General features: G+C 48.7%; 11 protein-coding genes across 11 annotated transcripts; 4 read left to right on the top strand and 7 right to left on the bottom strand.

Annotated features, from left to right (window-relative positions):
• Positions 1–917: 917 nt before the first annotated feature.
• On the bottom strand, positions 918–2,131 carry N7446_003042 (uncharacterized protein; the record flags this gene model as incomplete). The annotated part of the gene is made up of 3 exons (XM_058511791.1): positions 918–1,547; positions 1,602–1,817; positions 1,868–2,131. 3 exons carry the CDS (start codon positions 2,129–2,131, stop codon positions 918–920), a joined length of 1,110 nt encoding a protein of 369 aa, XP_058377327.1.
• Positions 2,132–2,926: 795 nt separating this feature from the next.
• N7446_003041 (FAD-binding oxidoreductase) lies at positions 2,927–4,431 on the bottom strand (the record flags this gene model as incomplete). The annotated part of the gene is made up of 2 exons (XM_058511790.1): positions 2,927–4,119; positions 4,173–4,431. The coding sequence occupies 2 exons, from the start codon at positions 4,429–4,431 to the stop codon at positions 2,927–2,929; spliced, it is 1,452 nt and encodes a 483-aa protein (XP_058377326.1).
• A 723-nt stretch (positions 4,432–5,154) lies between these two features.
• On the top strand, positions 5,155–6,203 carry N7446_003040 (YeeE/YedE family protein; the record flags this gene model as incomplete). The annotated part of the gene is made up of 2 exons (XM_058511789.1): positions 5,155–5,442; positions 5,499–6,203. 2 exons carry the CDS (start codon positions 5,155–5,157, stop codon positions 6,201–6,203), a joined length of 993 nt encoding a protein of 330 aa, XP_058377325.1.
• A 326-nt stretch (positions 6,204–6,529) lies between these two features.
• N7446_003039 (glutaminyl-peptide cyclotransferase family protein) lies at positions 6,530–7,729 on the bottom strand (the record flags this gene model as incomplete). Its single annotated transcript, XM_058511788.1, has 1 exon — positions 6,530–7,729. One exon carries the CDS (start codon positions 7,727–7,729, stop codon positions 6,530–6,532), a length of 1,200 nt encoding a protein of 399 aa, XP_058377324.1.
• A 271-nt stretch (positions 7,730–8,000) lies between these two features.
• N7446_003038 (uncharacterized protein) lies at positions 8,001–8,913 on the top strand (the record flags this gene model as incomplete). Its single annotated transcript, XM_058511787.1, has 3 exons — positions 8,001–8,232; positions 8,285–8,443; positions 8,498–8,913. The coding sequence occupies 3 exons, from the start codon at positions 8,001–8,003 to the stop codon at positions 8,911–8,913; spliced, it is 807 nt and encodes a 268-aa protein (XP_058377323.1).
• Positions 8,914–9,543: 630 nt separating this feature from the next.
• N7446_003037 (uncharacterized protein) lies at positions 9,544–10,094 on the top strand (the record flags this gene model as incomplete). Its single annotated transcript, XM_058511786.1, has 2 exons — positions 9,544–9,654; positions 9,717–10,094. 2 exons carry the CDS (start codon positions 9,544–9,546, stop codon positions 10,092–10,094), a joined length of 489 nt encoding a protein of 162 aa, XP_058377322.1.
• Positions 10,095–12,538: 2,444 nt separating this feature from the next.
• Positions 12,539–13,008, top strand: N7446_003036 (putative histone h1.3.; the record flags this gene model as incomplete). Its single annotated transcript, XM_058511785.1, has 2 exons — positions 12,539–12,643; positions 12,706–13,008. The coding sequence occupies 2 exons, from the start codon at positions 12,539–12,541 to the stop codon at positions 13,006–13,008; spliced, it is 408 nt and encodes a 135-aa protein (XP_058377321.1).
• Positions 13,009–14,178: 1,170 nt separating this feature from the next.
• Positions 14,179–18,037, bottom strand: N7446_003035 (mismatch repair ATPase MSH6; the record flags this gene model as incomplete). The annotated part of the gene is made up of 4 exons (XM_058511784.1): positions 14,179–17,288; positions 17,350–17,530; positions 17,591–17,638; positions 17,702–18,037. 4 exons carry the CDS (start codon positions 18,035–18,037, stop codon positions 14,179–14,181), a joined length of 3,675 nt encoding a protein of 1,224 aa, XP_058377320.1.
• Positions 18,038–18,318: 281 nt separating this feature from the next.
• N7446_003034 (tyrosine--tRNA ligase MSY1) lies at positions 18,319–20,343 on the bottom strand (the record flags this gene model as incomplete). Its single annotated transcript, XM_058511783.1, has 4 exons — positions 18,319–19,387; positions 19,442–19,728; positions 19,785–19,938; positions 20,027–20,343. The coding sequence occupies 4 exons, from the start codon at positions 20,341–20,343 to the stop codon at positions 18,319–18,321; spliced, it is 1,827 nt and encodes a 608-aa protein (XP_058377319.1).
• A 380-nt stretch (positions 20,344–20,723) lies between these two features.
• On the bottom strand, positions 20,724–23,814 carry N7446_003033 (putative raffinose synthase protein Sip1). The gene is made up of 2 exons (XM_058511782.1): positions 23,493–23,814; positions 20,724–23,398 (listed from the first exon to the last, which is right to left on the bottom strand). Exons 1-2 carry the CDS (start codon positions 23,673–23,675, stop codon positions 20,753–20,755), a joined length of 2,829 nt encoding a protein of 942 aa, XP_058377318.1. The 5' UTR covers positions 23,676–23,814; the 3' UTR covers positions 20,724–20,752.
• A 345-nt stretch (positions 23,815–24,159) lies between these two features.
• Positions 24,160–25,397, bottom strand: N7446_003032 (zinc-dependent alcohol dehydrogenase family protein; the record flags this gene model as incomplete). The annotated part of the gene is made up of 4 exons (XM_058511781.1): positions 24,160–24,204; positions 24,260–24,706; positions 24,767–25,156; positions 25,236–25,397. The coding sequence occupies 4 exons, from the start codon at positions 25,395–25,397 to the stop codon at positions 24,160–24,162; spliced, it is 1,044 nt and encodes a 347-aa protein (XP_058377317.1).
• Between the last annotated feature and the right edge of the window lie 2,088 nt (positions 25,398–27,485).

Raw genomic sequence — 27,485 nt, 5'->3', positions numbered from 1 at the left:
AAGAGGTTGCTTTTTATCAATACCGGCCAGGATCCCGTGCAGTGTGTCAAACGGAACATTCTGAGCCGACAAGACATGCCCTTTAGCAAGGTCATCAGGAAAACATAGCTGCATAGGAACATTGTCTTGCCTTTACTAGGATGGCCTCTGACCCAGAGGAGACAGTTGCTCTGGATGTCTCGCCATTGTTTAAACCACTCATTGTCTAGAATCCAGTAGTATAAGTCTTTAAGCAGCCCTCCGTTGATATTCTGAATACGATATTTGCCATGGTGAGGATTGGTCGCCCGCAGATCCGCAGGCACGCTTGACTAAACGATGTTTCCGATAGTACTATGGCAGTCACACTAATTAGCACGTTATATTAGAGATGCCTCTGCCCACTTACGGAACTATATAGGGATGTGAACATGGTTATACCCGACTTGGAATTCAGAGTTTTCATTGCCAAATGATGTTTCAGGTGCCATGATTGCAGGCAGATATTTGTAGGATTAGTCGCGAACGCACGGCTGAGTCGCCCAAGTAACCCGCTGCCAGGTGACCTATCAAGCTACGCTAGCGAGGTACCACTTAGTGTGACTTCAGGCTCCTCGTTCACTCGAAGAGGCAATATTTATACTTATTTATTAATTGTTGCTCTTAATGGTAATTGCGTAGACCCAGCCGTCATCTGTTTATCCACCGCCCAAGTGGACCGTACAGGTATTTTCGGTAAATTACATAGTAACTCATTATGTGATTGAAGATTACAATACATTTCGATATCTTGAAACTTGTTAAACTAAATACGGACTAGCGTCTTTCCGGGTTGTGAAACTAATTTCGAGCGCGGCTGTACCTATGTACTGACTTTAGCCAAGAGACATAGACCGTAGATCGACCAGCTACCTCTCTATGGTACTTCTAGTACGATACTAATGCAGGACAGGTCTCCACCCCCGTCTGGGCACAAACCCTTGAACACCCTCATCCGCAAGAACATGCAGTCCTAATCGCCCCGTAAGAACACTCCGCTCCACCTCCGGCCCGTGCACATGGAACGGCTCAAAGCCCCCGTCGGACTTCCGGCACCAGAACTTCGACTTCGCCTTCCGCTTACTAGATTGTAAATGCTGCTCTGGACTCGGCTCGAATCCCGAGTTTATGCGGTCCAGACTGAGATACCAGCGTCGTTGGTGGATCGAGCCTATGATATTTGTGGAGCCGGGATAGGCGTTTTTGAGTTGGATGTCCAGGTCGGGGTCGTGGTCGGAATGGGTACCGTTTTCTGGATCGGATTTGGATTTTGAGGGTGTTAATCGGTCTTGTTGAGTTCTTGATATAGGTGGAGATGCCGTTCGGTCGGTTTCAGGGGGTGGCGGTGAAGCCGATTCCGAGTCTGAGGTTGATGGCGCTTGTGGTACTGTATGTGTGGAATGGTGGCGTCGGCGCCGTTTTAGGCCTTGGCGGATTGGTTTCTGGAAATTGGTGGTTTTGTCCATGCGAAGGGAAATCGTGTAGTCTTTTGGTAGACGGGTTCCATGTAACCGCAGTCGGATTTTGCCCTGGGATGAACCCGTGAGAATAATACCCACGTTGTTTGCAAAATTGAGACGTACATTTTGGAATGCTTCTTGCAACTTTGCGCTATCAGACATCTGCTCTTCCAGCGAAACAGATGCAGGAACAGATCCCTCATCGGAGATCTCAGACCTTGAATCATCCGTCTCAGGAGCAGATGGATCCTCCATCGGGTAAGGCAGAACTTCGTATTCGCCAGTATCCCAGATGATCATACTTCCCGTTTTATGAGAAGCCGTCTCAATAAGATGATTCTAAAACAGAGTCAGCAATCAAAGATTATATCAGTTGATGGCAGCCGTACCCATAAACAATGAATGCGAGTCTCAGTCGCATTCCGATTCAATTGCTTACTATTCGGATCACCCGGCATTCCATACATAATCGCCCAGCTGACAGAGCTCGTCTCTGAGATCTGTAGTCGGAGATCATAATGGGGACCTGCGACGGGGTGATCGTGTTGATGGATGACGAAATGGCGGCCTTCTGGGTGTTCATTGCGTCTGTATAGATCGATCCATTCTCCAATCGGCAGCTGAGGAAATGGCTGATATGGGGGTGGACGCATGCATTGGTTCAACTTGGTGGATATAATCTTTAGATGGTCCTTCACCTGAACTTGGCCTGCTTCTATAGCGGCAAGGCTTGGCGTAGTGTTTGACTGGCATGCGTTGAATGAAAACGTGTTTCTTCCATCCTGACTTTTCCTGCTGCGGGATCTCTTTGGTGGCGGAGATACAGGTGCACTTAAGCTTGCGAGGATTGGTCGCGTATTTCGAGATGTTTGTTCCTTCGGCTCATGCTCTGGGCTGTTTTCTCGGCTGCTTTCTGGGCTGCAGGCGCGCTTCATGATCTGCAATTCAGATGGAATAGCGGTCTGCAAAGATCATGTGGCAGATCAAGCCATCGTTCCTAGACTATGTAATGCCCAAAATTGAGATGTACTTGCGAAGAAGATTGGAAAGTTGATGTCGATCCGTTGCAGAGCTTAGTCATCGACCAACGGTGCGCTCATCACCTGGGCGTGGTAAATTGAACGTACGTTATTTAATCGTATACATGGCAAAGTCTTCGATACACATTTATCAACAGGCTGACACAAAGTAAGATCAATTCGACTGGTAAGTGGATATATTTTTAAGGATGGAGTCAAAAGCTCGATGGAATTCACACTGCTAACTCGCTAAATAACTATCTGAATCGCTTTAAAACTAAATGGGCATCCAGGCCGAAGCTACCAATAAGAAGCATGAAAGATGAAAGATAAAAGCACCTGCAAGTATTCGATCTTTGTCTTCGTCCGGTAAAACACACCAATCTGTTCCGGAGAGAACCCAGCCACAAGATCCCAGCTTGAAAACCCCTAAACCTCACGAGACCCAGGGGTAGGAGGATTAACTTCCACACTCTGTGGGTTATGGAAGACATCTTTCGGGTCGACGGCAGTCTTAATATTCTGGAGTCGACCGAGATTGGGTCCCCAATAGGCCTCCTGAGCGTGTTTGAGGTAAGGATCAACATATCCAGGGTAAGAACGCACAGGGCCTGGTGGGCGGTTCCCAATGACAACTTCATGCAAGCGATTGAGGAACCGTTTCACGATAAAGCCCGGGGGCTCAAAGCCGGCGACTGCATATGACTGCATCCACATGATAGCATCGCGATGACCGTATGAGGTTGCATTCATGGGGACATCGTTGGTTGCTCCGCCTTCCAGGTCAAAGATCACCCACCAAGTGGGAGTACCCTTTGGTGCAGTATCCAGGTATGTGAATAAGGCAACCAGGTCATGCTCGGTGAACAGCTCGTCAGCCGTGAAGGATAATGACTTGGCGTAGAAAGAGGTGAGTACGCTGCCAGTGAGACGGAGAAAGTAATCCTCAGCCGTGTGAGCCAGTAAAGATAGCCAGTTGGTGATATATGCCACGTTTCCCATGCTTTGAAGAGGCAGATCGTTTTCCAGCTCGAACTCTCGGAATTCATCCCTGGTCCCAAAGAAGGTGCCCATGATAATGATACCATCTTGAAAGACCGTGAGTTCGGTGGAAAAGTTCCGAGTGAGGTTCGGCTTCGCCACAATATCCTGCCAGGCCATAAACAGCTTAACCTTGTCGAGCACATCTCCCTGACTGAAGGTATACTGGTATTGAACCGCAGCCTTGGGGATTTCATGAGTGCGAACTTTAAACTCCGTAATGATACCAAAGCTAGCAGCCGCACCTTTGATAGCCCAGAAAATGTCTTGGTTTTGTGTGTCCGATGCAGTCACCACACTGGAATTGGCCAACACGACGTCAGCCTCCATGACATGATCTAGCGACATTCCCCACTGTCGAGACATGAGACCAAGACCGCCAATGGAAAAGTGACCACCGACACCGACTTGTGGGCAAGACCCATGTGACATAGCCCGACCACCAGCATGCAGAAGACGATCCTGAAGATCACCAAGGTTTGTACCGGCTCCAATCGTGGCAACGTGAGTATCGGGGTCCATAGCGAAAATTTGGAAGTTCTTCAGATCCACGACGACATGACCATCTGCTCCGCCGAGACCTGTGACGGACTCTATTAGCGTGTGTCGATTTCAAGTCCCGAATTTTCTCTACCGTAGTTCCCATAGCTGTGACCTCCACTGTAGGCCTGCACCTTGTAGTTCTGCGCAGCAGCACAACTCACGATCTCGGCTACCTGGGCGGTAGTCTTGGGGTAAGTGACCACGGTGGGATGGACTGGAATGGCCAGGTTGTAAGATGGCTCGATTCGGAACTCGTATAGCAAGTCTCCTCGAAATGTGATGAGATTGGGGTCGCTTCCCACAGCGGCCACGAAGCATGCACGTCCGGCGACGCTGGCTGAGTTTCCCATCTTGCAAGTATATCAGAGATGGGATGTGAGATTTCGGGATGGGCCTGAGGGATGAAGAGGTCAAGTTCACAGCTCTGGAGAGAGCAGTGGGTTGAATATGAGATCAAACAGGGCAACAACAGGATGGCACCTGCCTGGTCTGCTGGACAGTTGACTTTTCATGTTGTGTTTGTGTTCCCACTCTGTCGACGTGTATACTTGGGTGACTTTCTCATCCTGGACTGTATTGCTGTATTGCTGGACATTCTTCAAGACCCCCGGTGTTCTTCAGTTGTACTATTAGGGCATATATCCAGTCCCCGAGCAAAAACATGGTTGTTTTATGCATCAACCTGTCATACTGACATGCAGGGACTCGTGTAACCATCTAACATCCATGTTGAAGACCAAATCACAATACTTTAAAACAAACGAATGTATAAACAAATGCCCGGGGACAAGGAAGAAAATCGGGGATCACAACGGCGACTTGGATGGTCCCCGATCCGGCAATCCTTAAGGGGTGCAAGAATGCGCAAAGCCTAAAATTCACCTTCTATGTTCCATTGCTTCTTTCAGACCCCTGCCCATTAAATCTACGATTCTCCGGTTCTCCTCTACTTCCATTGCCTTTGATACGCCAAATTGCCATTAAGATCTATACGGCCTCAGACCGCACCTCCCGCTATGACATCAGGGAGAAAACTTTGATACCAACATCCGACTCGAGACAGCGAAAATATCATGTTCACGCCAGTCCACACAACCCTAGGCGCGCTATTACTATTCCAAGGGTCGTCGGGCCTCTTGCTGCACAATGGCGCTGTGTTCGGCATCTCTTCCCTGCTGTCAGGGATCGCCTTCAACCCCAGTCGTGACAACGTGCCGATCATCGCGGGACTGGTGTCGAGTGTGGTGCCAGTCTACCTCTTCGCACCATCCCTAATCCCGAGTTATCCTGCGGCACCACATTCTTGGGCTTCTGCCGCTGCAACGCTGGGGGTTGGCTTCTTGTTGGGTTGGGGAACCAAGGTGAGGAATAGTGGACCCACAACGTCGGGGATCACCAGTTGACATGGATTAAACAGAATGGTCGAGGCTGCACTTCCGGACACATGCTATGTGGCCTTTCTCGTCTTTCCCCCCGTTCGCTGATAGCAACGGCCGTTTTCTTCACCACTGCTTTACTCACCGCGAACTTTGTTGGTGGCGGTGCCAATATCCCGGCTTGCGGTGCTACCCCGTGTTATACCCCAGTCTATCCATCAGGGCCAGAGTTGGTTTTCATGGCGGGTGCAACGATCCTAGCTGGGATCACAAACTTTGGCATCGTTCCTCGCAAAGTCCATCGGTCGGAGGAATCGAGGGTTGCCTTTTCCTTCATAGCAGGGTTGGAGTTTGGGCTGGGTCTATTGATCTCTGGAATGGCTGACCCTGCCAAGGTCCTCCAATTCTTCGCCTTTTTGACGGAACCGTCTCGGTTTGATCCGTCGTTGGCGTTGATCATTTTGTTTGGAATCGGGCCATCTCTGTTCACTTTTATGACCGAGAGACCGGGACAAGTGTTCGATAAGGGAAAAGTGGTTGCAAAGCCTACTCTAGCAGAGAAATGGCGACTTCCGACAGCGACGGTGGCTGACATTGACTGGCGCTTTGTGGCTGGTGCAGCGTCCTTTGGGCTAGCTTGGGGCTTGAGGGGCGTTTGTCCAGGTCCTGCCGTCTTGCGAACAGTCCTGCAACCAACCTGGGGACTGGCAACGATGTCCGGATACATGCTGGGCAACCTTTTTTGAGACCTTATGGAGAATGCTCAAATTGTGAACATATTATCTTCTTCTTATTAATTGTCAGAGTCGGTGGTTCTTTGGTCCATTCAGTTGAAGGGGCGTTGGTTGCATGAGGGCGGTGCTCGAGAGGAGCAAAGGTTCAAATCTCTCAAAAGCTATGTTCGGGCGTTATTAGCAGAAGAAAAGAAGTAATGACAAAGAATATGTACAGCGCCAGTTGGGCTGGGAACAGATGCAATTTGTCCTATAATAACTGCAGTGGGTATATAACGGCGGAAAAATGCGAGAATCAAGGGTCCAAGGGAAGTATGGTAAACAAACGGAAGAATCGCTTACAACTCGGTCTTCTTATTCAAACGAATGGCTTCGGCCTCTGCAGGTTCTTGGTCACTGCGACCCTTGATAGTTGCAGGGTGATCGAAATACCCTTCCAACTCCATCCATTCAGCAGCAAAGGCGGTAACAAGCATGCCCCAATCTTCGACGGTTTCCGTATCCAAATGTTCACCGTCATCATCAATTGTGTGCCAGACAGAAGGGAAGCCCTTGAATGGAGCATAGTCAATGAGGTGGAGAACTTCGACTCCTTTGGCGAGAAAAGGAAGGTGATCATCCTGGATACCACCCATGGGTGTGAGCTTGTGGCCATCCTTCTCGGAATCAATGAACCATGAGTCAGTCGAGGAAGATTTGAATTGTTTAAGTGATTGGAAACGCTTTTCGAGGGCAGCCAAGTTTTGATAGGCCCAGTGAGTAGTCTCATAGTAAGATTGAATGGTGGGTGACTTCGAACCGAGGAGATCCAAAAGAACAAACAGAGAAATTGATGACAGCGGAGTCTTAAACTCCGACATCGCCGGGTAAAACTGATCATCCCAATGTGTCGCGAGAGCACGTGCACCATACAGGGAATCAGTGTCACTCCATTGTTTGAAGGCTTCCTCGCCATCCAAGAAAATGACCTGGATGCCATTTGCGTCTTCAAGAGGCTCGTCGAGGCCCTGCTCCTTCATTGCGGACCATTTCTTCGCCAACGCAGCGTCAATGCTGCGCATTGCATGCATGATCATCGCACATGGGGCAGCACTATCGATACCTCCGATGAACCCTTTCGGCTCGATCTTGCTGTCATAATGGGCGACAAGAGTCAAGCGCTCGACGTCACCAGCCGAAGCCCAGGGAGGATCACGAGTTGCGATAAAGTTCTTAAAGGGAACTTCCTTGCCCTTAGATGTCGGTGTTTTGGCAGTTGAATTATGCACCTCAATTGTCCATTCTGGCAGGGTGTTTCGAAAGAAGTCAGCAAAGTGATTAAGCACCGCGGTGGAGCCCGGAGTGCCAGGGACGCGGGTCCTTAGTATTGGTGACAACAAGGCGCCATTGTGAATGTCAAAGTCGTCGTTCGGCCGCGGAAGAGCGTTTAAAGTCGCATCTGAGATCTTCTCGTATGCGTCCACGCGTATAAGGAGCAAGAGAAGGCCCAGCCAAAGGGACACAATGCGGCTAGAGAGGCTGCGATAAGCCGGAGACATGGCGGTAGAAGAAAGTCGCGCTAAACATTCATAACTTGCACCAAAAAATCGATATGCAAGAACGAGAGGCTTTTCCAGCTAGATAATTTGTACCGATGATCTGGCAGCAGTGCTAATGAGGAGTTGTCGGAGATGCAGGGGCTTATGCAAGCTCCAAACAGACCTCGGAGGCGGAGGCCAAGGCGGTCGCGGTTTTGCCGGAAGATCGGCGCGGATTTATCGCGCGACAAGCAACGTCCATATTCCACTCTTGTTCAATAACTCAGCCACAATGAGACTTAACATCTTGCTCCACCCTCAATTACGCACGAATCTACCCGAATGCGCCCAGAGAGGCCTTCGGAGGAGCGTTTGGGTCCGATTCAAGTCACAGATCCCCCGGCCCTCTCAGAAGCATCTGTCACCACTGCCGAAGAAAGAAACGGCTCCCGCTCCTCCGGTCAGGAGGACAGTTACACCTACATCTGAAACGAGTACCTCGCCTAAAATAAGCACGAGGACAGGTATGGGAAGATTTTCGACACTGCGAGTACGCTTGCTGATCAATAGTTGCAGGACCACCGGAACGGATATTGGTATACTATGGAGGCACAGGCAGAGCTATTTTCCTCGGTACTCTGCGTATTACGACAGTGCTCCTCTTCGGTGCAGCTTGTCTGATTGTTGCACCAGCATGCGCTGTAGCAGACTATCCATGGTATAGCGTTCCAGGCGGTCAGTTTCCTTCTATATCATGCGATCTCGACATCAGAACTAACTCGATCTTAGTAATCGCTGCCGGCGCTTTACCAATGCTATTCGTTTCATATACTTCAGCTCCTTATGTGAATTTCATTCACCTGGCTTTGCCCGCCTTTGCCAGGAAGTCTCGAGAAGCGGCCATTCAATATGGAAAAGAGCTGCCTCCAACTGCTATGTTGTACCTCACCAGCATGAGGTTCAACACCATTCCACGACAGACAGCTGTGCGTCTAGGAGACCTTGTTCCAGCTCATGATCCTCTTCGCCCTATTAGCTTCCGCAATTTGAACCCTATGCCGCAGCGGTGGTGGCAGGGGAGAGCTCCCACTGAATTCTATACGGGAGAACACTCCAAGCCTGGTCGACAAACGGCTGCTTTCTTCCCAGAGCTATGGGAAAGTATATATCGACAAATTCAGGCAGCAAAGTCCTCAACTCGATGATTAAATCTGAGCCGGACTTGATGGTTAGCCGCATCCAGGTCATATTCACCTTTGCTTCAACTCCATTTTATAGATCTTGTATGGACTGCCTCATCCTTTATCTTACTTCTACCCTTTGTACTCAACTCATGAATGTACTACACAAATACCTCTTGCATTGCTGCTCAGAACATAACTTTGTTCTAATGCTTCATTGAGATCGGAGTGACTAATATCGGTATCAATTTCATATTTGAAAAGCCTCACCAGGTTACGAAAGCAGCAAATCGGTGAAGCGGCGTGTCATTTGGCGCATCAGATACGACTGTCAAGTGCTGTTCGCGCCCCCCAATCCCAACGGAAATCTACTATTCCTGGTTGGGTCTAATCCGCCCTAACGCGTCGACGACTTCTTTCCAAATCTGACACAAATCGCAATAAGGAATTCTGCCCTGATGAACACCGAACGTGACACCACTTTCTTTGAACTGTGACGCGAAACGCACAATAAATACTGCCTTTCGCCTCATGAGAACCTTTCCTCGTCGCATACCCTTCGTTTCTTCGTATCGAAGACCAAATTCTCCGGCTTCTGCATTTCATCTTGCAATACTTCATTCTATCAACCAATCCTCCTCGCCATCAGCAACCATGGCTCCTCCCTCCAAAGCCCTCCTCTACGATGGCCCCTTCAGAAACATGAACGACACTGAGATGAAGCTCCTCGTCCTGGCTCATATGTTCGACAAAGGAAGCGGACCCGTAAGTACTTGAGACGGACCCGACCTCTTTCCCGACGCTAATATGATATATCATATGTATAGACCAACTACGAAGAGATGGCTAAGTGGACCGGCATCAAGGCGTCCTCTGCTGCAACCCTGTACCGTGGCGCCAAGCGCAAGCTCAACAAGTACATGGACGGCACCACCACCTCCACCACCATGCCCGCCAAGGCTGTCCCGGCTCCAAAGCGGGCCAAGAAGTCGACCGCTAAGACCGCCAAGGGCGTGGCCAAGGCAGAGGAGGAAGAAATCGTCGAGTACCCCGCCGCCATCATCAAGAAGGAGCCCATTGACGACTCCGATGACAAGAAGTCCGACTTGCGTGCCTCCCAGATTGCCGTCGAGATTTCCACCTTGGCCGCTCAGGCTGTCCGCGACGCCTCTGACGCCACTACTGCCTCCATCGTGGCGGAGTAGATTTCCTACATTTTGTCTTTGCTGCAATCGAGATTGTTTTTGTTCTTGCGATGAAAGAAGGAGTTGAAATGGCAGTTGCCAGGGAGTTCAGAGGAATTGTGGAGTTTGTTGTGGGGAGGTGTACATCAAATAGCTAGCTCACAGCACCCTGCATGAATGATCATCGCGGACTTGACTCTGGTCTACTTCGTAACTTGTGCGATTGTAGGAGGAGTATCATGGGTCACCATGATGAAAGATGTAGCCAAAATATTCCCCGAAGGCTTGAGCTACGTATTTAACCAGACGACAACAAAGCTCAGAGACTGGCGGGTTGACAAATTGTACAGGGATGTTTTACATAAAGACAAAGCAAAAGTGGAGGGAACGAACAATAAAACCATAGATACTCTAAAATACGCCTTTGTCGGCATTTCAGAGTGTCAACTTGAAGAGGGAGATTGGCCTGTAAGGAGGAGGTTGAAATAACCACGGGATATAGTGCGTCGCCCGAAAGTATAAAGGTTGCTGCCACGCATCCCTTCCCCACAATTTAGCATCCCACGATTGAGAATCAGGGTAAGTCACTAAGGTCGTCCATTATTACATATTCATTTACTAATACATCAAAAATAGCAGACAGAGCGAGGAAGTCCTCGGAAAGGGAGACACGCACCCATAACGAATTCTGTCGAGCTTGTGTACATACATGTCACAATCCATCGCTGGATAACGGGACCCAACTACGATACATTCCGAAAAGAAAGGATCAAGACAAACACAATGGTAATTGGAATACAAGTTACCGCATACGGGTACAAAAGAAAGCGAGGCAAAGAAAAGGAAGAACCTATTGCTGAACGCAGGCCAATGCCAACTGCATGGACACCAGAGGCGAGAACCGACAAAAACAGAGCATCTAGCTCATGACTTACAAGGATCATACTAATGCATTATAAGCACAGTAAATGATGCAATACGGCAAATAGAATTCTCTGTTACAGAAACGAAACCGAAAAGCGAGAACTCCGCTGCCACAATTGGAAAAAGGCGAATACCAAGATGTTCGAAGCGCAAAAAAAGAATCGTTCAATCGCATCTGCGGCAATTCAGAAATACAAGAGGAAATTAAGAGGCGGTCTGGCACAAATGGGATGGAGACATGAGGTGCATACACGATCAAATTGTTCGTATATGGCGTCTGATCCTCGGGGTCATCTTGAACACAGAAATGTGCCGTGAGATGGGAAGTAATCCATACGCGTAGTCTGAAAATCTCTATCATGCTACTCAATCCAAGAACACTCGGGTACCTACCGAAGAGTCCGTCCCTGAATGGGCCCACCTCCGAGAAGAAAGACAATTCTATGAATCGGTAGGGACGGAAAAGAACATCATACACTATCCTAATTCATGACCTAATCATCAGCGAGAAGTCTGATCATTGTCCTATTACAGGATGACCCGCATTCGTGCAATCGTACATGGGTTCTGAAAAGAGACGAGCTCCCTAGCGATTCACATATCAGAGTATTGAAAGCTTTCCGACTTTTCTCGGGTTTGGCTTTCATTTCGTTTGTAGTAAGCCCAAGAGGAATAGGCTTTGTAGCATCTCTGATATAGTCTCACCAGCGTTCATCTTGACCTCGTAATTCTTCTTTGTCGTAACAGTGGCAGTCGGGCTCAGGCCAGAGGTTCCTCATAGTCTGGTTAAGACAACGATAGTCACAAATGTGTACACAGTGCCACTTAATCACTTGGACAGTGAACGCACGTACACATGCCCCAAAAGCACCTTGCTAGATGTTTTCTTTCCACTCTCTCGTATATTTCGTTTTCAGGCCTATCTCGCCTGCTGTTTATTCGTAATGTATAGGCTCTCAACTGTACTATAATAAGCTGTTCACATATTGAAGACACCCCGCTCTGCCTAAGTCAGGCAACTTCCTATGTCACGGATGTTCAGGCTGAAGCCAACAAGAAATATTGCATTGATCTAGGAGTCTACCACGGCGACTAATTACATTGTTGTCAGATAGCGTTCTCAATCTCTACATAATACACGAGTGAATATGCTCTGAGCAAACTAGATAAAAGTGTACGATAACACGTAATACAACCGAATATATATTCACAAGAGTGTTAGAGATACCCTTAAAAAGAGCATTCAAGAAGGCGTGGTTAAATAATTCATTATGGATCGACTTCCTTTCCCTCTACTCCTGTCTCTAGGGCGTGGGAGAATTGGAATCCTGGCTCTTACAATCTGACGAGAAGAGCGCCTTAATTCTCAACGACTAATTCTCGAACCCTTCACATTCATCTATAAATGAAATCATCCACACTCGAAAGATCTTCTTCCTTACAACAACTTTCATCCGCTGGAAAACATCCTTTCCATCAAGTTTAACCCCACAAAGGCTTCCACTTATCACACATCAACACTTCAGAACACCATCGTCATCATGCCTGACTTGAGCCCTGACAAAAAAGGCGGAAAACCTGACGAGCTCACCATGGGTGAAAACAAGATGCTTCTCATGGGCGTTCTGTGCTCTGGCGGTGCCAAAGTCAGTTGTCAATATTTCCACAACCGTTGTCCGAGCGTAAACTAACGCTACGCATGAAACAGGTCGACTACGAGAGGCTTGGTGCCTTGATGAACATGAAGCGAGCTTCTGCTGTAAGCATGTACGGCCGCGCAGTTCGCAAACTAGAGAAGGTGTACGGCGTGAGCGCCGAGGGAGGCACGGCCAAGTCCCCTGCCAAGTCCCCTACCAAGCAAGCTGGTGGTCGGAAACGCCGCAAGAAGAATCAGGATCCTAATTTGGAGTCTGAACCTGAGCCTGAGGTTAAGGTCGAGGCCAAGACCGATGTTCCTGATGAGGCCGAGGAGGAGGATCTGTTTACCTCCAAGAGTCAGCGCACTGATTAAGTGGCCATCGTTATCATCAAGCTTTCCTGAAGCTGCAAGATAAAGACAAGGAGGAATTATGGGACAAGGAAGTGGGAGTGGTTCTGAAAGTATCTAGTTTGCTCTTCAAGTGGGCACCGTTGTATGGCCGGCTAGCATCCTTGCCAAACAATGAATGTCAGTTCGTGCAATACAATCCTATTCTAAGTAGCAAGCGTGCACCGTCATCAACCCAGTCGCTTTTCGATTTCTAACGGGGTTCTTTATGTTTTTGGCGCATAAACTCGTCAACGATTCTGCCACAATGTAGCATTCGACTTCTCCCTGACATAAGGCAGCACAATGTAAATGAACTGAACGGCCCAAGAAGGATGGTAGGTCCTGCTTGGATGGGCCTACCTGGCTGTAAAGCAATGATACTACTGCTTTCTCACTACTACCTAATGGAATCTGTTAGTGTTCACATGAAACTTTACGCTGTATGTTAATCATAGAAAACAGGCTATTGATTTTGATAAGCTAGCGATGCTTACGGGTTATAAACACCATAGATCGGCCAGATCACTATCACTATCCAGAAGGGCGATGGTGTCCCTTAAGCTGGTGTGTCTCGCTTATGGTTGGATTGCCCAGCATCGAGCGACAAAAGAAGCAGTGAAACATCTGAATCTGAGGAGGACATGGCATCCCGCAGCAAAAGAAGACCAGAAAACGACCGCATCAAACGTAAAACGCCCAAGAGGAAGTTCATGCGAGCTAAGAGTGCTGAAGAAGATACAGACGGACTTTCCACATCGGACATAGAGCGCCATGCAGTCAACGCCGGGTTGGCTTTTTCTGGGATGTTTCAGCTTAGCTCCAGAAAAGAAACAACAAACAAAAAACTAGGTAAGGTGGTGAATGTGCTCAGGAGTTCAGAAAGGATTTATGCTAAATAAAAAAACATTCGAAAACATAGATTGCTCTAAAAATACTTCATTTCGGAGATAGTAGACTACATTGACGAAATCTGCTATAGGATAACCGAACAAACTCAGAGACGCCAGTTAAACCGACACATCGAAAACAAATATGATGTTGACACAAGGAAATGGGTAAAATAAAACGACGGACATGCGATCATGAATCTATATGATGATGATGCACGGAAGAAGAGATAGGGCATAGAAGATTAAACAACCCAGCATATCATTACAAGGCCTCAATGGCTTTCAGCAAAACATCCAAGCCACGGTCAGAGACATCACCAGCATTGGAGTCTTCCTCAGCAACAGATTCGCGCAGTGCCCACGCAACGTCACTCCACCAGCCAAGGCCAACATAGCCACCGCCTTTCCGGCGCTCAAGGCTCTCCTTCAGGCGGCTGGTGTGCTCCCATTGCTTGGCGGCGTCTTCGGCACATTCGATGACCTTGCTTGGGATTCCACACATCGAGGCGCAGTGCATACCGAAACTGCCCTCTGCAACACCCTCTTCGAGTTTGTAGAGGAAGGCAATGCGGCGCTCGGCGTCGTCGACGTGGATGGCCATACGCTTGGGTGCAATTTCGGGGTGGTTCTCGAATTCAGCGGCGAGGGAGTGGTAATGGGTAGCGAAGAAGCCCAAAGCGCCGATATGGGTGGCAATGTGATGCAGCACAGCCTGGGCTACGGCAACACCGTCGTACGAGCTGGTTCCACGGCCGAGTTCGTCGAGAATAACCAGAGAGCGTGGTGTAGCTTCGGAAAGGATCTTCTTGGTCTCGGACAGTTCGACGAAGAATGTAGATTGAGCGGCGAAGATGTTGTCGTTTGCACCCAGTCGGGACATGATTCTGTCCACAGGAGTCAGGCGGGCCGACTGGCAGGGAAGGTAGCAACCGATCTGGGCCATGATCACAGCAACACAGGTCATTCGAAGCACAGTAGACTTTCCGGCAGCGTTGGCACCTGTCAGCAAATCGATGCTGGGATGCTTGCCACCGAGTTGGATATCATTGGGGATGAAGTCCTCAACAGAGGACAAGAGACACGGGTGGCGAAGCTCTTCGAACTCGAGAACGCTTCGTTCGTCATCCACAAACGTTGGCCGACAACTGGGCTGGCCCAGAGATGCGGAAGCTTTAGCTAAACTGATGAGGCAGTCAAGCTGGGAAACAATCTTGACAGCAGCCAACCATGTGCTGTAGTGTTCGTCGAAACGAGCGTGGAATCGCCCAGCGACCTCTTTGACAATTTGACTGTGAGTTTCCTGGGCCTCTTGCAATTTGCGAATGAGGCTTCGAAGCTCGGGGAAGTAGTATCGCTTAACCTGCTTGGTTGCAGACATTTGGTTCCAATCCTTGGGGATATTCTTCACCTTTATTGGAACCTCAAGTTGATAGATTTCCTTGCCGTTATCCCGGAAGCAGATGGCAGAAGATCCCAAATCGCGGCGGGCCCTCTTCAAGAGGTTATCAAGGTCCTTGTGCAACTGCTCGATGATTTCCTGAGAATTGTCGAAGTCACCTTCGACCCCAGATTCAGGCACAAGGATTCCATTCTCCTTGGCCTTGGGGCGGTCAAAGGCAGTCTTCCAATACCCCAAGAGCGAGGTCAAGTCGGGCATTGCATTTGTCAACTGACCGATAATGCCCTCTTCGGTGGAGGTGGAGCCATTCTCCTTGAGAAGACCCATGGTATAGTCGATTTGTTCGAAGCCCTCCAGGACACGCACGAAATCGGCAGCCTTACAGTTACCGGCATGGATACGAGAGATCAGTCGCTCCAGATCCGGCATTTTTGTCAACTGAGAAGAGAATTGGTCGCGAACACTGGGGTCAGCATTCAATGAATCGACAGCATCGAGTCTTGCGTTGATCTTCTTTGCATCCACCAACGGATGGCAAACCCACTGCTTGAACATCCGCTTGCCGAAGGGTGTAATGCAGCGGTTGAGGAGCTGGAACAAAGTCCCCTCAGATCCACCGTCAAACGAGTTCGCGAAGATTTCCATGTTGATCAGAGTCTGACCGTCCAGCACAAGACTGGTTGCCTTCTTGATAGGATCATACCACGTGAAGTTGCCGATAGTTATCAAGTCCCGTTCGATCTTCAGCATGCGCAGATAAAAAACCAAGGCACCGAATGCGCACATCAGCAGCTCCTTTTCGCGGGCTTGGCGCAGAGCCTCTGGCCAGGCTGTGATGTTTTCATCGTTTTCAGAAACGAAATATTCACTGGCCTCGAGCTCTCGGATTGTGATGTCTGATTCCCAGAACTCCTTGCCGGGCTTCATCAGGTTCCAGATAGTAGTGGGTCCAGTGTTGTTCTTCAGGATGCGCATAGCCTTCTGAGAAACGCAGCCCTTTTCTAGCAGCAGTTCCTGCGGCCGAGTCTGGGCGACAAAAGTCTCGAATTTTGTCATGTCAACATCGTCCACAAACTCAGACAGGAAGAATTGACCTGTTGCAGTGTCGACAAAGGATATTCCAAATGCAGGAAGCTCGTTAACGATAGCCTCCTTGATAGAAACACAGTAAGTAGACATATCATCTTGAAGCATGGAGCCGTCGACGAGGGTACCTGCTGTGAGGACACTAGCAAGCTCTCGCTTGATGATCTTGTCCTCTTTTCCGGGCTTCTTGCCATCTCGCTCACGCATTTCCTTACCTAGAGCAGACTCAGATTGGTCAACGCGAGCGATCTTGAAGCCTTTCGCCACGAACTGGTTGGCCCAGTGGTCCAAACTCATCTCGGGAACACCGACCATGCGCATGTTCACGCGATCAGTCAGCTTGAGATCGAATAGCTGGTGTCCGATGGTGGCATCGTTTTCGTAAAGCTCATAGAACTTTCCCTTCTTGAAGAAAACCACTGTATCCCAGAACTTCTGCTTGATCTCCCAGTACTGCTTCTCAAATGGAGAGAATCGCGACCAAGCCAGCGGTGGGATATAGATCGTTCGGGGGTCGTAATCGGGGTGCCCCTTGGGATTTCCATCAATGTCCTTGATGGTGGCAAGCCATGAGTATCGCTGCTCCGGTTCCTTCAGGTGCGCTTTTTCCTTCTTGTTCGTGTTTGAGGGCTTCTTGGACTCAACCGCTTCACGCTCCTTTCGTGGTTCTTTGTTCTCTGGGTCGAAAGTCCATTTCTTGGCTGTCCCTGATGACCCCTCTGGGATTTCAATATCAAGATCCGCGTCTGGGGAGGGAGGTGTGGGTGCTAGGACCGAGGATGATTTAGCCGTTTGCTTGCGAGCTGGTTGGGTCGAGGGTCTTTTGCGCTTCTTCGAGGATACGACTTCCTCATCGGAATCATCCGCAACAACGAAATCGTCCATTTCTATATTCATGTCAGCCGTGTTCGGAACGGACAATGAAGACGCGAATCCACGATAGCATACCATCGTCGGAATATCCTGCCTCCTCGGCACCCTCTTGGAACTCATCCTCACTCTCTGGGGATGTCTTTCGTCTCTTTGCTGGACGCCCAGTAGTGCGGTCTCGACGGTCGGGCTTGAAGATAACATCATCGTCATCTTCGCCCTCGGAGTCCGACTCCTTGTAACTCACCTTCTTCTTTCCCTAGATAACACTGTCAACACGGCAACTTAATCAAGCTGTTTAAAACAGTACGATACGTACCCGGCGCGAAGACGACATCGTGGAGTCCTGTGCTTCCCCTTGGGTGGTCTGCGAAACGACAATTTAATCAGCGGCGAAGGAGCATACAAACGCGTTTAAAAACAACTATACCTTCACTTCATCCACATTTTCATCCTCCTCATCCGGAAGAGGAAGATCACTGCTTGGAATAGGAGTCAAATCCTGAGCAAAGCTCGAGAAACTCCGCTTCTGCTCCCTCGGTGTCGGCTTCAGCGCGCTCCCACCACGATTTTCGGCGGCTCTCTGTGCTGGGGAAGATGCCGGTTCGCGGGTACGGTTGTTCGAAGGAGTGGCAGGGGATGATTTCTGAAAGAAGCCCAGAATTGATTTCTGGCTTTTCATATTCTGGGTACTGGAGGTCGTCCGTTTCAGCGCGGCGGTTGGCGGCGTGCCTGCGGTCGGGGACGAGGCCGATTCTTTGGCCATTGCTTTTTTGTTTCTTGTTCAATTGAATCTGATTCAATTGATTCAATATTTAATCTCAGCGCATAGTATAATTGAAGGGCGAAGAAACTGGGGGTGTGGGAGGAGATAACGCGGATCGCGTCGACGCGTAAAGTGGCCGAGACTCGACCTATCGATTCCCGTGACGTGGAATACTTCAACACCGTAACTACATGATTCTGTCTCAATGCGCGATAAATGTAATATTTATATTGTACAGATGGGATATTGTAAAATTACAGATCTAGCGGAGATTTATACACTTACTCCGACTCAGTGGGTTCAGTCGGCTCAGTCTCCCAGCCCGGAGCAGTAAGTCCTTGCTTGCGGAATTCTTCATCGCTCACGATGTGAACTGCCTTGAACTTCCACTTTCCGAGCTTGAGCATGAGAAGGTTATCGTTCAGGATAAACTCTTGGGTCTTCTCGGCGCCCCATGGCCGGATGGGAGTGAAGGACAGCGCGTCCGACATGGGACCACTATCCCCGGGACGGCTTCCCACCTTGGCGCCGTTGTTGACAATGACGCGGTGCCCTTCGCTCTTAGATGAAACCATGCCGGCCGACCAAAGGACCTTGTTGAACGGCTGATTGATCACAAGGGATCGCGGGAGTGTGACCTTGATGTCGCCCATGTTCGCGAAGTTCGTTTGGGGGGCGTACTGGTTGCCAGATTGCGGGTTATCAAAGCCTGCGGTGGGAGATTGCGCGTGATTTGAGGGCGGAGTAGAAGATTTAGGGAGAGGAGTTGGGGTGCCAGTGGAGGATCTGGGGCGGAATAGCTGGCGATGTTGGAGAGCCACTGCATCAGCCTCATCCTTGCCATGGATGAGCTCGACAAAGTCAAAGGCGAGCGCATGCTGCGCAACGCGTTTTGATGGGTCCTTGTTCTGCTCCTCCATGATGGTGGCGATCTCGGGCAACGGGATGAAAGTGAACAGCTTCAGGTAATGCTCAACAGTGTCGTCGGGGGTGCGAACGAAGAATTGGTAGAGTTCAAAGGTAGAAGTCAGGTCCTTGTCGAGCCAGACAGCGTTTCCTGCGGACTTTCCAAACTTCTCACCATTCGGCGCTGTCAGAAGCGGCGTGGTGAAACCGATAGGATGATCGAGCTCTGACTCGAGGGGGTTCCGGAGTTGCTCGTCGGCGGTGTTGCGACTGATAGATTTCACTGCATCCATTCCGAAAAGGATGTTTCCATACTGGTCGGAGCCGCCAACCTGTACCTGGGTGCCCTTTTGGAACATCGTCCACCAATCCCACGCTTGGAGAAGGGGGTAAGAGAACTCGGCAAACGACATGCCGTCGCCCTTCGACAGACGGTTCTTGACGCTGTTCGATATATCAGTAAACAAGTGACGTTCCTGTCAGATCTCGCAAACTCACGTCTCTCTACCGAGCATAGGACCAATTCGCATATAGGCGCCAAGGTCACGCAACACTTCAAGGAACGGCATCGAGTTCCACCAGGTGTTGTTGTTAGTCAATGCCCGCTTCCACATCGGCTGCCTCTCGTATCCGTGCCTCCTGGCGTAATGCTCAATGCTGATGCCCAACTTTTTCAATTGCATATGCATGCTAGCCATGTTGGCCTTTCGGATTGAGGAATGTACGGCATCACGGCCCTTTAACCGCCCGGTAGGATCGCCAACTCGAGATGTAGCGCCGCCAAGCTGTGGACTGTCAGTGAAAGCTCTCCCGATGAGCCGAGAATGATAGAGTGGCTGACCAAAAATGTAACCGGAATTCCCCAGACGTATGCCCAAGCCAAAACCATGAATGGCAGCATGTGTCCAACATGCATCGAAGGAGCCGTAGGGTCAATTCCGACGTATATTCCAGCGCGCTTTTCCGTAAAGACCTTATGCAGCAAATCGCGTTCTCTGCAAGACAACCACACTGGTCAGTATATCGTTCAACAGTCTCACACAAGCGGATGCAAAGGTATAATCTGGTCTTGGTCTCACGTACCCGACAACATCATGGATCAGACCACGCTCCTCCAGATGTTGCGCGAAATTCTTCCTCTTCCCTTCCTTGATCTCCTTCGCAAACTCAGCCCACTCCTTCTCCCCATCCTTCATGCGCTGGATATACTTTTGCGTAATCCATCTTTGCTGCTGGAAGCATGTTGCAGATTGCGAGGCAAGCAATGCCGGGCGAGTAGTGTCACGGCGCAGCGGACTTGCTGTCGTTGCGGCGAAATTGCGCGCTTCGCCTAGGCATTGGCGGGGATTGAAGAGATTGCGCCAAGTCGCCTGGCGGAGCGGTACCGATTGTGGCCTCATTGGACCGGCTTTCAAAAGGGAATATGTGTGAAAAGAGCTGCAATGGACCGGAGTCTGGACAGAGTCAATACAGAGCATCTCCGAGATTCTTTCGATAAGTCCGGAGTATTGATGATCCGGGGCTTATCGCTGAACTTTGTCGATCCTCTTCCCGGTTAGGGTGATCTATGTACAATGAGAATCACAAATGTGTATACAATACTTCAGAAATGTACTGTTTAATGTGATTCATCATTATTATACTGTAATTATTCTTCAGTGCTACCTAGTGAATGAGCTTCACGCTTGGGAACCCACCCATCCATCATGGAAAATCGGATCTCAAGGGGCCAATTCCAGAGGAACGAAAAGAAAGCTAACAAGATAAATAACAATATTGATCGGCTTCAAAATAAACCACTGTGCTAGCTTATCCGACAAAGACCTGTACAAAAACCTCGTTACTCCACCCACTATCCAATTTCATCGTCTTCCAAGCAGTCAACACATCGATCGCCAACACATTACCATCCTTTCCCCCTTCCTTCCAGACGGTCTTCTGAGGGATTGGCTGTCCCTGGATCATAACCATGAAATTCCGAGCAATACTCCTATCTGGAAGATCGGACATGTAAATTCCAACAGTTCCAAGGGCTTTCAAACTAATATCAAATCTCAACCGGCCGTTCTCAGCGAGGAATATATCAGAAGTCACAACGGCCGCGGCACCAGTCATCTTACCCAGTAAGCCGAGCACGGCCACATGAGCCAGCCTGTCAACAGAGTCATGGGCTCTTTGGTTTACATTGAGCGTAAACGATTGGGTCGGATAAGCGGTGAGAATCTCCCACCCCCTTTGCTCTAGAACGATTGAGACCAGGGAGTCTTGATCAATTGGCCGCATGCGAGCGGATACCTTCCCATTGGTGTGTGCGCGGATAATGTAGTAGCCATGAGAGTCGTCGTGAATCCCAGGGAAATCCATCAGCGAAACAATAGTTGAGGCCTCGCTAGAATGGATATTGAACAGACCCAAGATCCCGCTTCCGGTCCTCGCCCAACCGGTATAGCTTCCTACGCGCAAGACGTTTCCCTCATTGTAGCCGTGGTAAGTGTCAATTGTACGTCCAATAACACTGGGGCGCAGGATTATTGTGACATCTTTGACGGTTGGTGCAGTCATCTGATCAAGCAAGTTCAGATCATGCTTTCCAGGCTCGTCGGTGATATAGATCGGTCCGCCAGATACGCATCTTGCTGCAGCGTGGAAGGAGGCATATAAATGGCTCGTTTGGAACATATCCCAGTCTGGGAGCACGTTGAGGTAGCGGGTGAGTAGTGAATTATGTGCATTACAGAATACATGCCATGCGTGGGAAGCAGGTATCTCAGGGAAGAAGTCGTCCGAGTTACGGAGCGGAATGGTAGGTTTGTTGTTTGGGAGTTGCGAATGGAACATGATTTGAGGGGTCATTGACCCGCATGAGATTGAGCGAGTGTTAAAATGTCTGAGTGACGCGATTGACCATGCATCTTGGTAGGATGTCATGAATCTCCTGCGGTCCTCCGGGTCTTCAAGGAGATCAATGAAGAACTGTGCATCTGTCTTGACGGAGTCTATGCCCACCGAGTCAAGATAATTATAGAAGTCGTTATAGAAACTTTGGATATCGTCAGGATCAATAGCGAAAATTTTGCCCTCGGGAAGAATCTGCGCAATTGGGCCGTTGGGCGCTGGGTCCTTGATTTTGACTTGCTTCATCTTATATCTTTTTGCTAGATCGCCGTCTGGCGAGATACCACCCCAATACCCGAACAAAGCATGCCAAACTGCAATGTGTTCAATGTTGGGATTGGTATCACGGATTGACTCCACTGTGTTTTTCAATCCTTTGGGGAAACCTTTCGAGTGAGCTTCGAACTGCTGTAAGCCTCTTTTAAATTGAGAATGACCCTCGTTGTCATTTGCTTGCCAGCCATCATCGATGATAAGGTTGGCAATTTGAATTCCGCTTGATTTCAACTCCGCCAAAGCGTGCAATATCCTCTCTTCGGTAAGATCTTGACCAAGACCGTTCCAGGTACAATATGTCAGACCGTCAAACCATTGAGCAAGGAATTGTGCACTTGGATCTTTCTCTACAAGAACCTCGTCATCACCTGGAGGAGATGGCGGAACTTCTTCCGGCAAGGCTGCATCCGCTCCATCAGCAAATGGTCTGACAGCCTTTCGTGCCTCGTACATCACTGCAGACATAGCTATCTCAAATTCTTCGGCGACAGCAACGAGAATATGGAACTTTGACGTATCCTGATTGTCACTCTTTGCTTTGATGATGATTTCTCCATTATCGCCGGATTGAAAGACGGTCAAGACATCGTTGACGCCTGATACAGCCAGCAGCACCAGGTGGACTCCGTCAGTTCTGAGGAATGAGCAGAGTATTGCGTCTTCAGTGAGTCGAAACTTGTCCTTGCCATGTCTAGGACCCAACCATGGACTCCACACCCGCACGAGCGAGAAATATCTCAACACTGATAACGGTGTACCAAGCACGACGCGTTTGATAGTTGAGCTTCCTTCTTGGCTCGGAGCTATATCACCTAATAAACTCCAAAGTTTTGAGCCAGGAGCCTCACTCCTCTGCGATTGAATTTGTAGTTGGTCTGAGAACTTATTGATATATTTGGCCATCTCCTCTCGTGGACTTTGAGCGGATGGATCCCTAGCCATAAAAAGACGAAAGTCAGAGTGCCGTGAGCAATAAACAATCTCGCCATCACTGACTGGATGCTTCTGGTTGGCCCACTGCCACTCGGCGTCTGGACTAGTACGGAAGCGTACTGTAAATTTGGCATGGCCTCCTTCAGCGGGTAGGGAGATCTTGTCGGAAAATACATGGCGATGGTAGTTATACCCGTGGTCATTCCCATTTAATCGATTTGCCTGCTCGGGGTTGGATTTCTGCAGCGGTAGAGCTGTCCATTCGAGACTGGTGATGTTATGCCAGATCTGCGCATCCCATGGCTGTGCGGGGAATGAGCTGCTGGATTCGATTGTCACCGTGAAACGCAGCTACCGACAATATCAGCATCTGCTTTACGTTTTAACAGAGATAAGACCGGTTGCTCGTGATCCATCGAAGAGAATAATTATTGAGAGTACTCACCGCATCATCATCATCCTCGGATCTTCGGATGTTGGTGAGTTGCCCCAGTGGTGGGTAAGATGTTACTCGCGCGAACATCGCCAGTTGATCTGGGCGAACAACTGTTCCTGGTGATGTTTGTGTGTCTTGGCCTGATTCCCGTATGGGAAGAGGTGATGTGCTCTTTCTGTCATTCACCGACATTGGAGAGGGGTAGGATCCAGCGCCTTTAGGCTCGACGATAAACGCAAAAATGCGAGTTGATAAAGATGTAGAAGTATAATGAGCTAATGTAGTTTGAGACAGATTTCTATGTGCTGCATGTAAAGCTTGGAAGGAAGCATGTTGACGGGAAGTTGGAGAGCGGCGGGGAAACTCCGGGGTATTAGGCGCCCCTTGCCTTTTCAAGCATTGGGGCGACGACCGCGATAGCTAACCAGCCACAATATTTTCTGTCTATATAAGCTACAAATGAGTGAATGTTTCAATCATACTTTTCAACTACATTAGCTACGTAGTACTCAAACCAAACGGCCCTGGATAGTCCAAGCCACGTTGGTTACGCGTGGAAGTGGTCTACATAAATGTTGTGTAGCCCACGATAAAAGGTATAATTATCGTTTATTTCAACTATTCATAAATATTTCAATTTGCTACATTTGTCCTCGATGTATTTGCGTAAGACTTCTTAGGTGATCTTGATCGTCAACTTGCCGAAGTGCTTTTGAGCCCACTATGACGCGTTTTATCAGTATGTGAGCAGTTGCCATAAGATAAGATCAACTCACCATGTAATCATAAGCTTCCCGAGCCTGATGTAGACTGAAGACCTTGTCATCCACTACGGGGTGGATATCATTGGCCTCAATAGCCCGGACCATGTCCCTCATCTGGGCCTTGCTACCAACATAGACACCGCGAACAGTGCAAATGTGAGTCAACGTTTCCAGCACAGTCGGCTGGATCTTAGGATCAACGCCTCCGACGAAACCAATAACACTGATAATACCCTCGAACTTCACACACTTGAAGCTCTGCCGAAGAGTGCCGCTTCCGCCCACTTCGATAATGTGGTCCACGCCAGCTCCTTCGGGAGTCAGCTTGCGGACAGCGTCACCCCAGTTGTGGTCAGCCTTATAGTTAATGACATGGTCCGCACCGAGCTTCTTGAGCTTATCGGCCTTTTCGGATGAAGAAGTGGTGGCAATAACAGTTGCACCAGCAGCTTTAGCGAACTATAACATAAAGTGTTAGCCGAGAAATGTCTCATTCGGGGATATTTTCTCTCCACTTACCTGCAAACCGAACGTGCTAACACCGCCAGTTCCTTGCACAAGAACGACCTGGCCCGACTTCACGGGCTTCAACCCATAGAGAGCATTCCAACTGGTGAGGGCCGCGCAAGTAAGAGTGCTGGCCTCGAGAGCCGTCAGGTTCCTTGGTGCCTTAACCAGCCCCTGCTCGTTATAGACGGCATATTCCCGCAGGGTACCGTCGATTGCGCCACCTAGGCCGGTCGTGGCGGCGTGCAGGTCCATTTCACCAAATTGGTGGCCCTGGTTGAAAAGAGTTGCCACTTGATCACCCTTTTTGAACTCGACAACCTTAGATCCCACTTCCACGACTTCGCCAGCACCATCCGAGCCGGCGACAACAGGGAGATTGACAGGGAATGGGTATTGGCCCTGTCAAAAGTGAGTGATCTATTCCTCAAGCTGATCCTTATACATGAACATGAAAGTGTAAGTAATTTTATTTTCATACCTTCGGGATAATAAGGTCACGGTAGTTCAGTGACGCAGCCTGGAGCTTCACCAAGACTTCGTTTTCACCGACTTCCGGGACCTCCGCATCCTTATAGACAAGGCCATCGAGGTCGTGTTCCTTGTCTTGGATGACCCATTGCTTCATGGTCGCAGGAGGCATTGTTGGATGTATAGTTCTTATGGGCACGAATGCTTTAAGATAAATTCAAGGTAGCGGGGTTGAGGAGAATCTGAGAGTTTATATCATTGAGCACCCTGATGTACTGACGTATGTATGTATGCATGCAACTTCCGGGTTCCACATCTGCGCACTATTATGACGGCACGATTATTAAGACTCAAAACAAATTTGTTAGATGCTAAGTACATGTATGTACCTAACTGGAGACGACACTTTCCGTTGATACTCAGACTTTGGCATCATTTTGACACTTGATACTGAACTGTACGACAGGGATATCATATACATGACGTTGCTGCTCTAAATTATGCTTAGTTAGCATAATGTAGTCACATGACCGGACAACTGTACATGATTGGCCGGCGACAATACGTACAGCGAGGTTCTTGACGCAGTGTGACCATGCATTATGTGATAGCCAATCTTAATACGTGTTCAGCTATAGTACAGTACCAAAAAGCTCGTGCGTGGAGATAACCCGATAACCCACTCGCAAAATGCCTCATTCGCACATCGCTCGCCCGAACTTTTTTTGAACATCAGAATTACTTCGGACTCTTGGATAATCTTGTTAGGACTACTTTTCGCGTTATATGAGATTGAAGCCCTCGTCTGTGTTGTTCAGAAATCCAAGTTTATTCTGTAGAGTACATCTGGTGGCAATTTATAAGGCTGATCTTCATAGGCTTGTGTCGGGAATGACTACTGTATGTCCAACACCATGCTGATCCTGTTTGTTTTAAGCGAAAATTCTCCTGATATTCTGGATGTCTTTGGATTTCTTCAAGCCCCTGATTATCCTGTGCTTGCATCTTACTAGTAAACTTACTACATTCACAATTCTGAGGAAGAAGTCTCTTACATGCGTAGGTTTCAGTGTTGGGGCACTTAAATGCAAACTTTAGCCAACCCAAGCCAATAATGATTATTACGTGAAATCATTCGACGATATCTGCATTAAGCCTAGCATCTCTCGCCGATGAACACGAAATCATTGAGCTCTTCGCACCACATGGACATGAACAGTTGCCCGGGGCGGTCCGGAACTCTACAGTAAGGCTAACACAGGATCATCCTCTGTGTTCAGCCGCTCAGCTTAGCCAGGGGTAACCAACGGGGCCACGTTTTGCTGTCCTCTCATATTGAAGCATTATGGACGTGGCTGATGTGGTGTTGCACAGTATTTCAATACCGACCAATTTTATCTAGATGTTTCGCTCTGGATAGTCTTCAAATTCACTCAAAAGCATCACGCCCCCATATAACACAAATTGTCGGTCAAGTTATCTCAACCTTAGATCTTGGCGGGCTCCTGTTCATTGCACAAGTTGGTTGCCTAACTGGTTTATTATAGCAGAAGGATCAAATCTACTATAGATACATAGTAGACACTGCAGACCTCAGTATCAATAATTTCTATATAAAGCCGTCTGCCATAAGGTAAGATATACATAGGAGATGTTGTGGGTCAAAACATCAGCCGGATTGCAGATCTACGTTGGTATGTCTCGAGTTTCTAGGTCACAGCCAAAATCTATACCAACCATATATCAACAACAAATCTAATCTAGTGATTAACAAATTCTCTAGTTCTATCATCTCGCTAGAGCTTGGGACTGATAGATTTGTCTACTTTTACCCGCTTGTCTTCCTATCTTCCTCTCTATACGTTTGGTCTATGGCGGATCATGGCCCCGACGACAGTATACTCATAGATTCACGACCAGCCAATAGAGCCTACCCTTCGATTTTTGTATCAGTTATTAATGGTTTTGTCTTCTTTTACTTCTGTTTAAAGGCATTTGAGTTATGTTCCTTAAAAAGTGGCGCATTTAACATCTGGCCAAGCACCCCACTCTATAGAGCCGATCCACAATTGTGCAATCGGGAGATAATATCGCGATTTCAATTCGACATTCACTGGGTTCATCGCTAACATGATAATTGCCGATGGCGCGAGCTCATCCGATCGCGTATCGAAATGATCTCCTTTGGAGGGGAAGGATAAATGCAAAATATAAATAGTCGTGAATTCTTCCTCGGCTTATAACTGCTATCTGAATAACT

Source organism: Penicillium canescens (genome assembly GCF_028828765.1).
Source record: "Penicillium canescens strain IBT 15451 chromosome Unknown utg000002l_segment0_segment0, whole genome shotgun sequence".
Classification (NCBI taxonomy): Eukaryota; Fungi; Ascomycota; class Eurotiomycetes; order Eurotiales; family Aspergillaceae; genus Penicillium; species Penicillium canescens.
The sequence above is the reverse complement of the archived record's forward strand: the minus strand, read 5'-3'. Positions and strand labels throughout refer to the sequence as shown.

Excerpts from the sequence above, each read along its gene's own strand:
- N7446_003033 (XM_058511782.1), bottom strand. The coding sequence starts at position 23,675 with ATGTCGGTGAATGACAGAAAGAGCACATCACCTCTTCCCATACGGGAA. Across the intron at positions 23,399-23,492 it reads CCGAGGATGATGATGATGCG|CTGCGTTTCACGGTGACAAT; the intron begins GTGAGTACTCTC and ends TATTGTCGGTAG.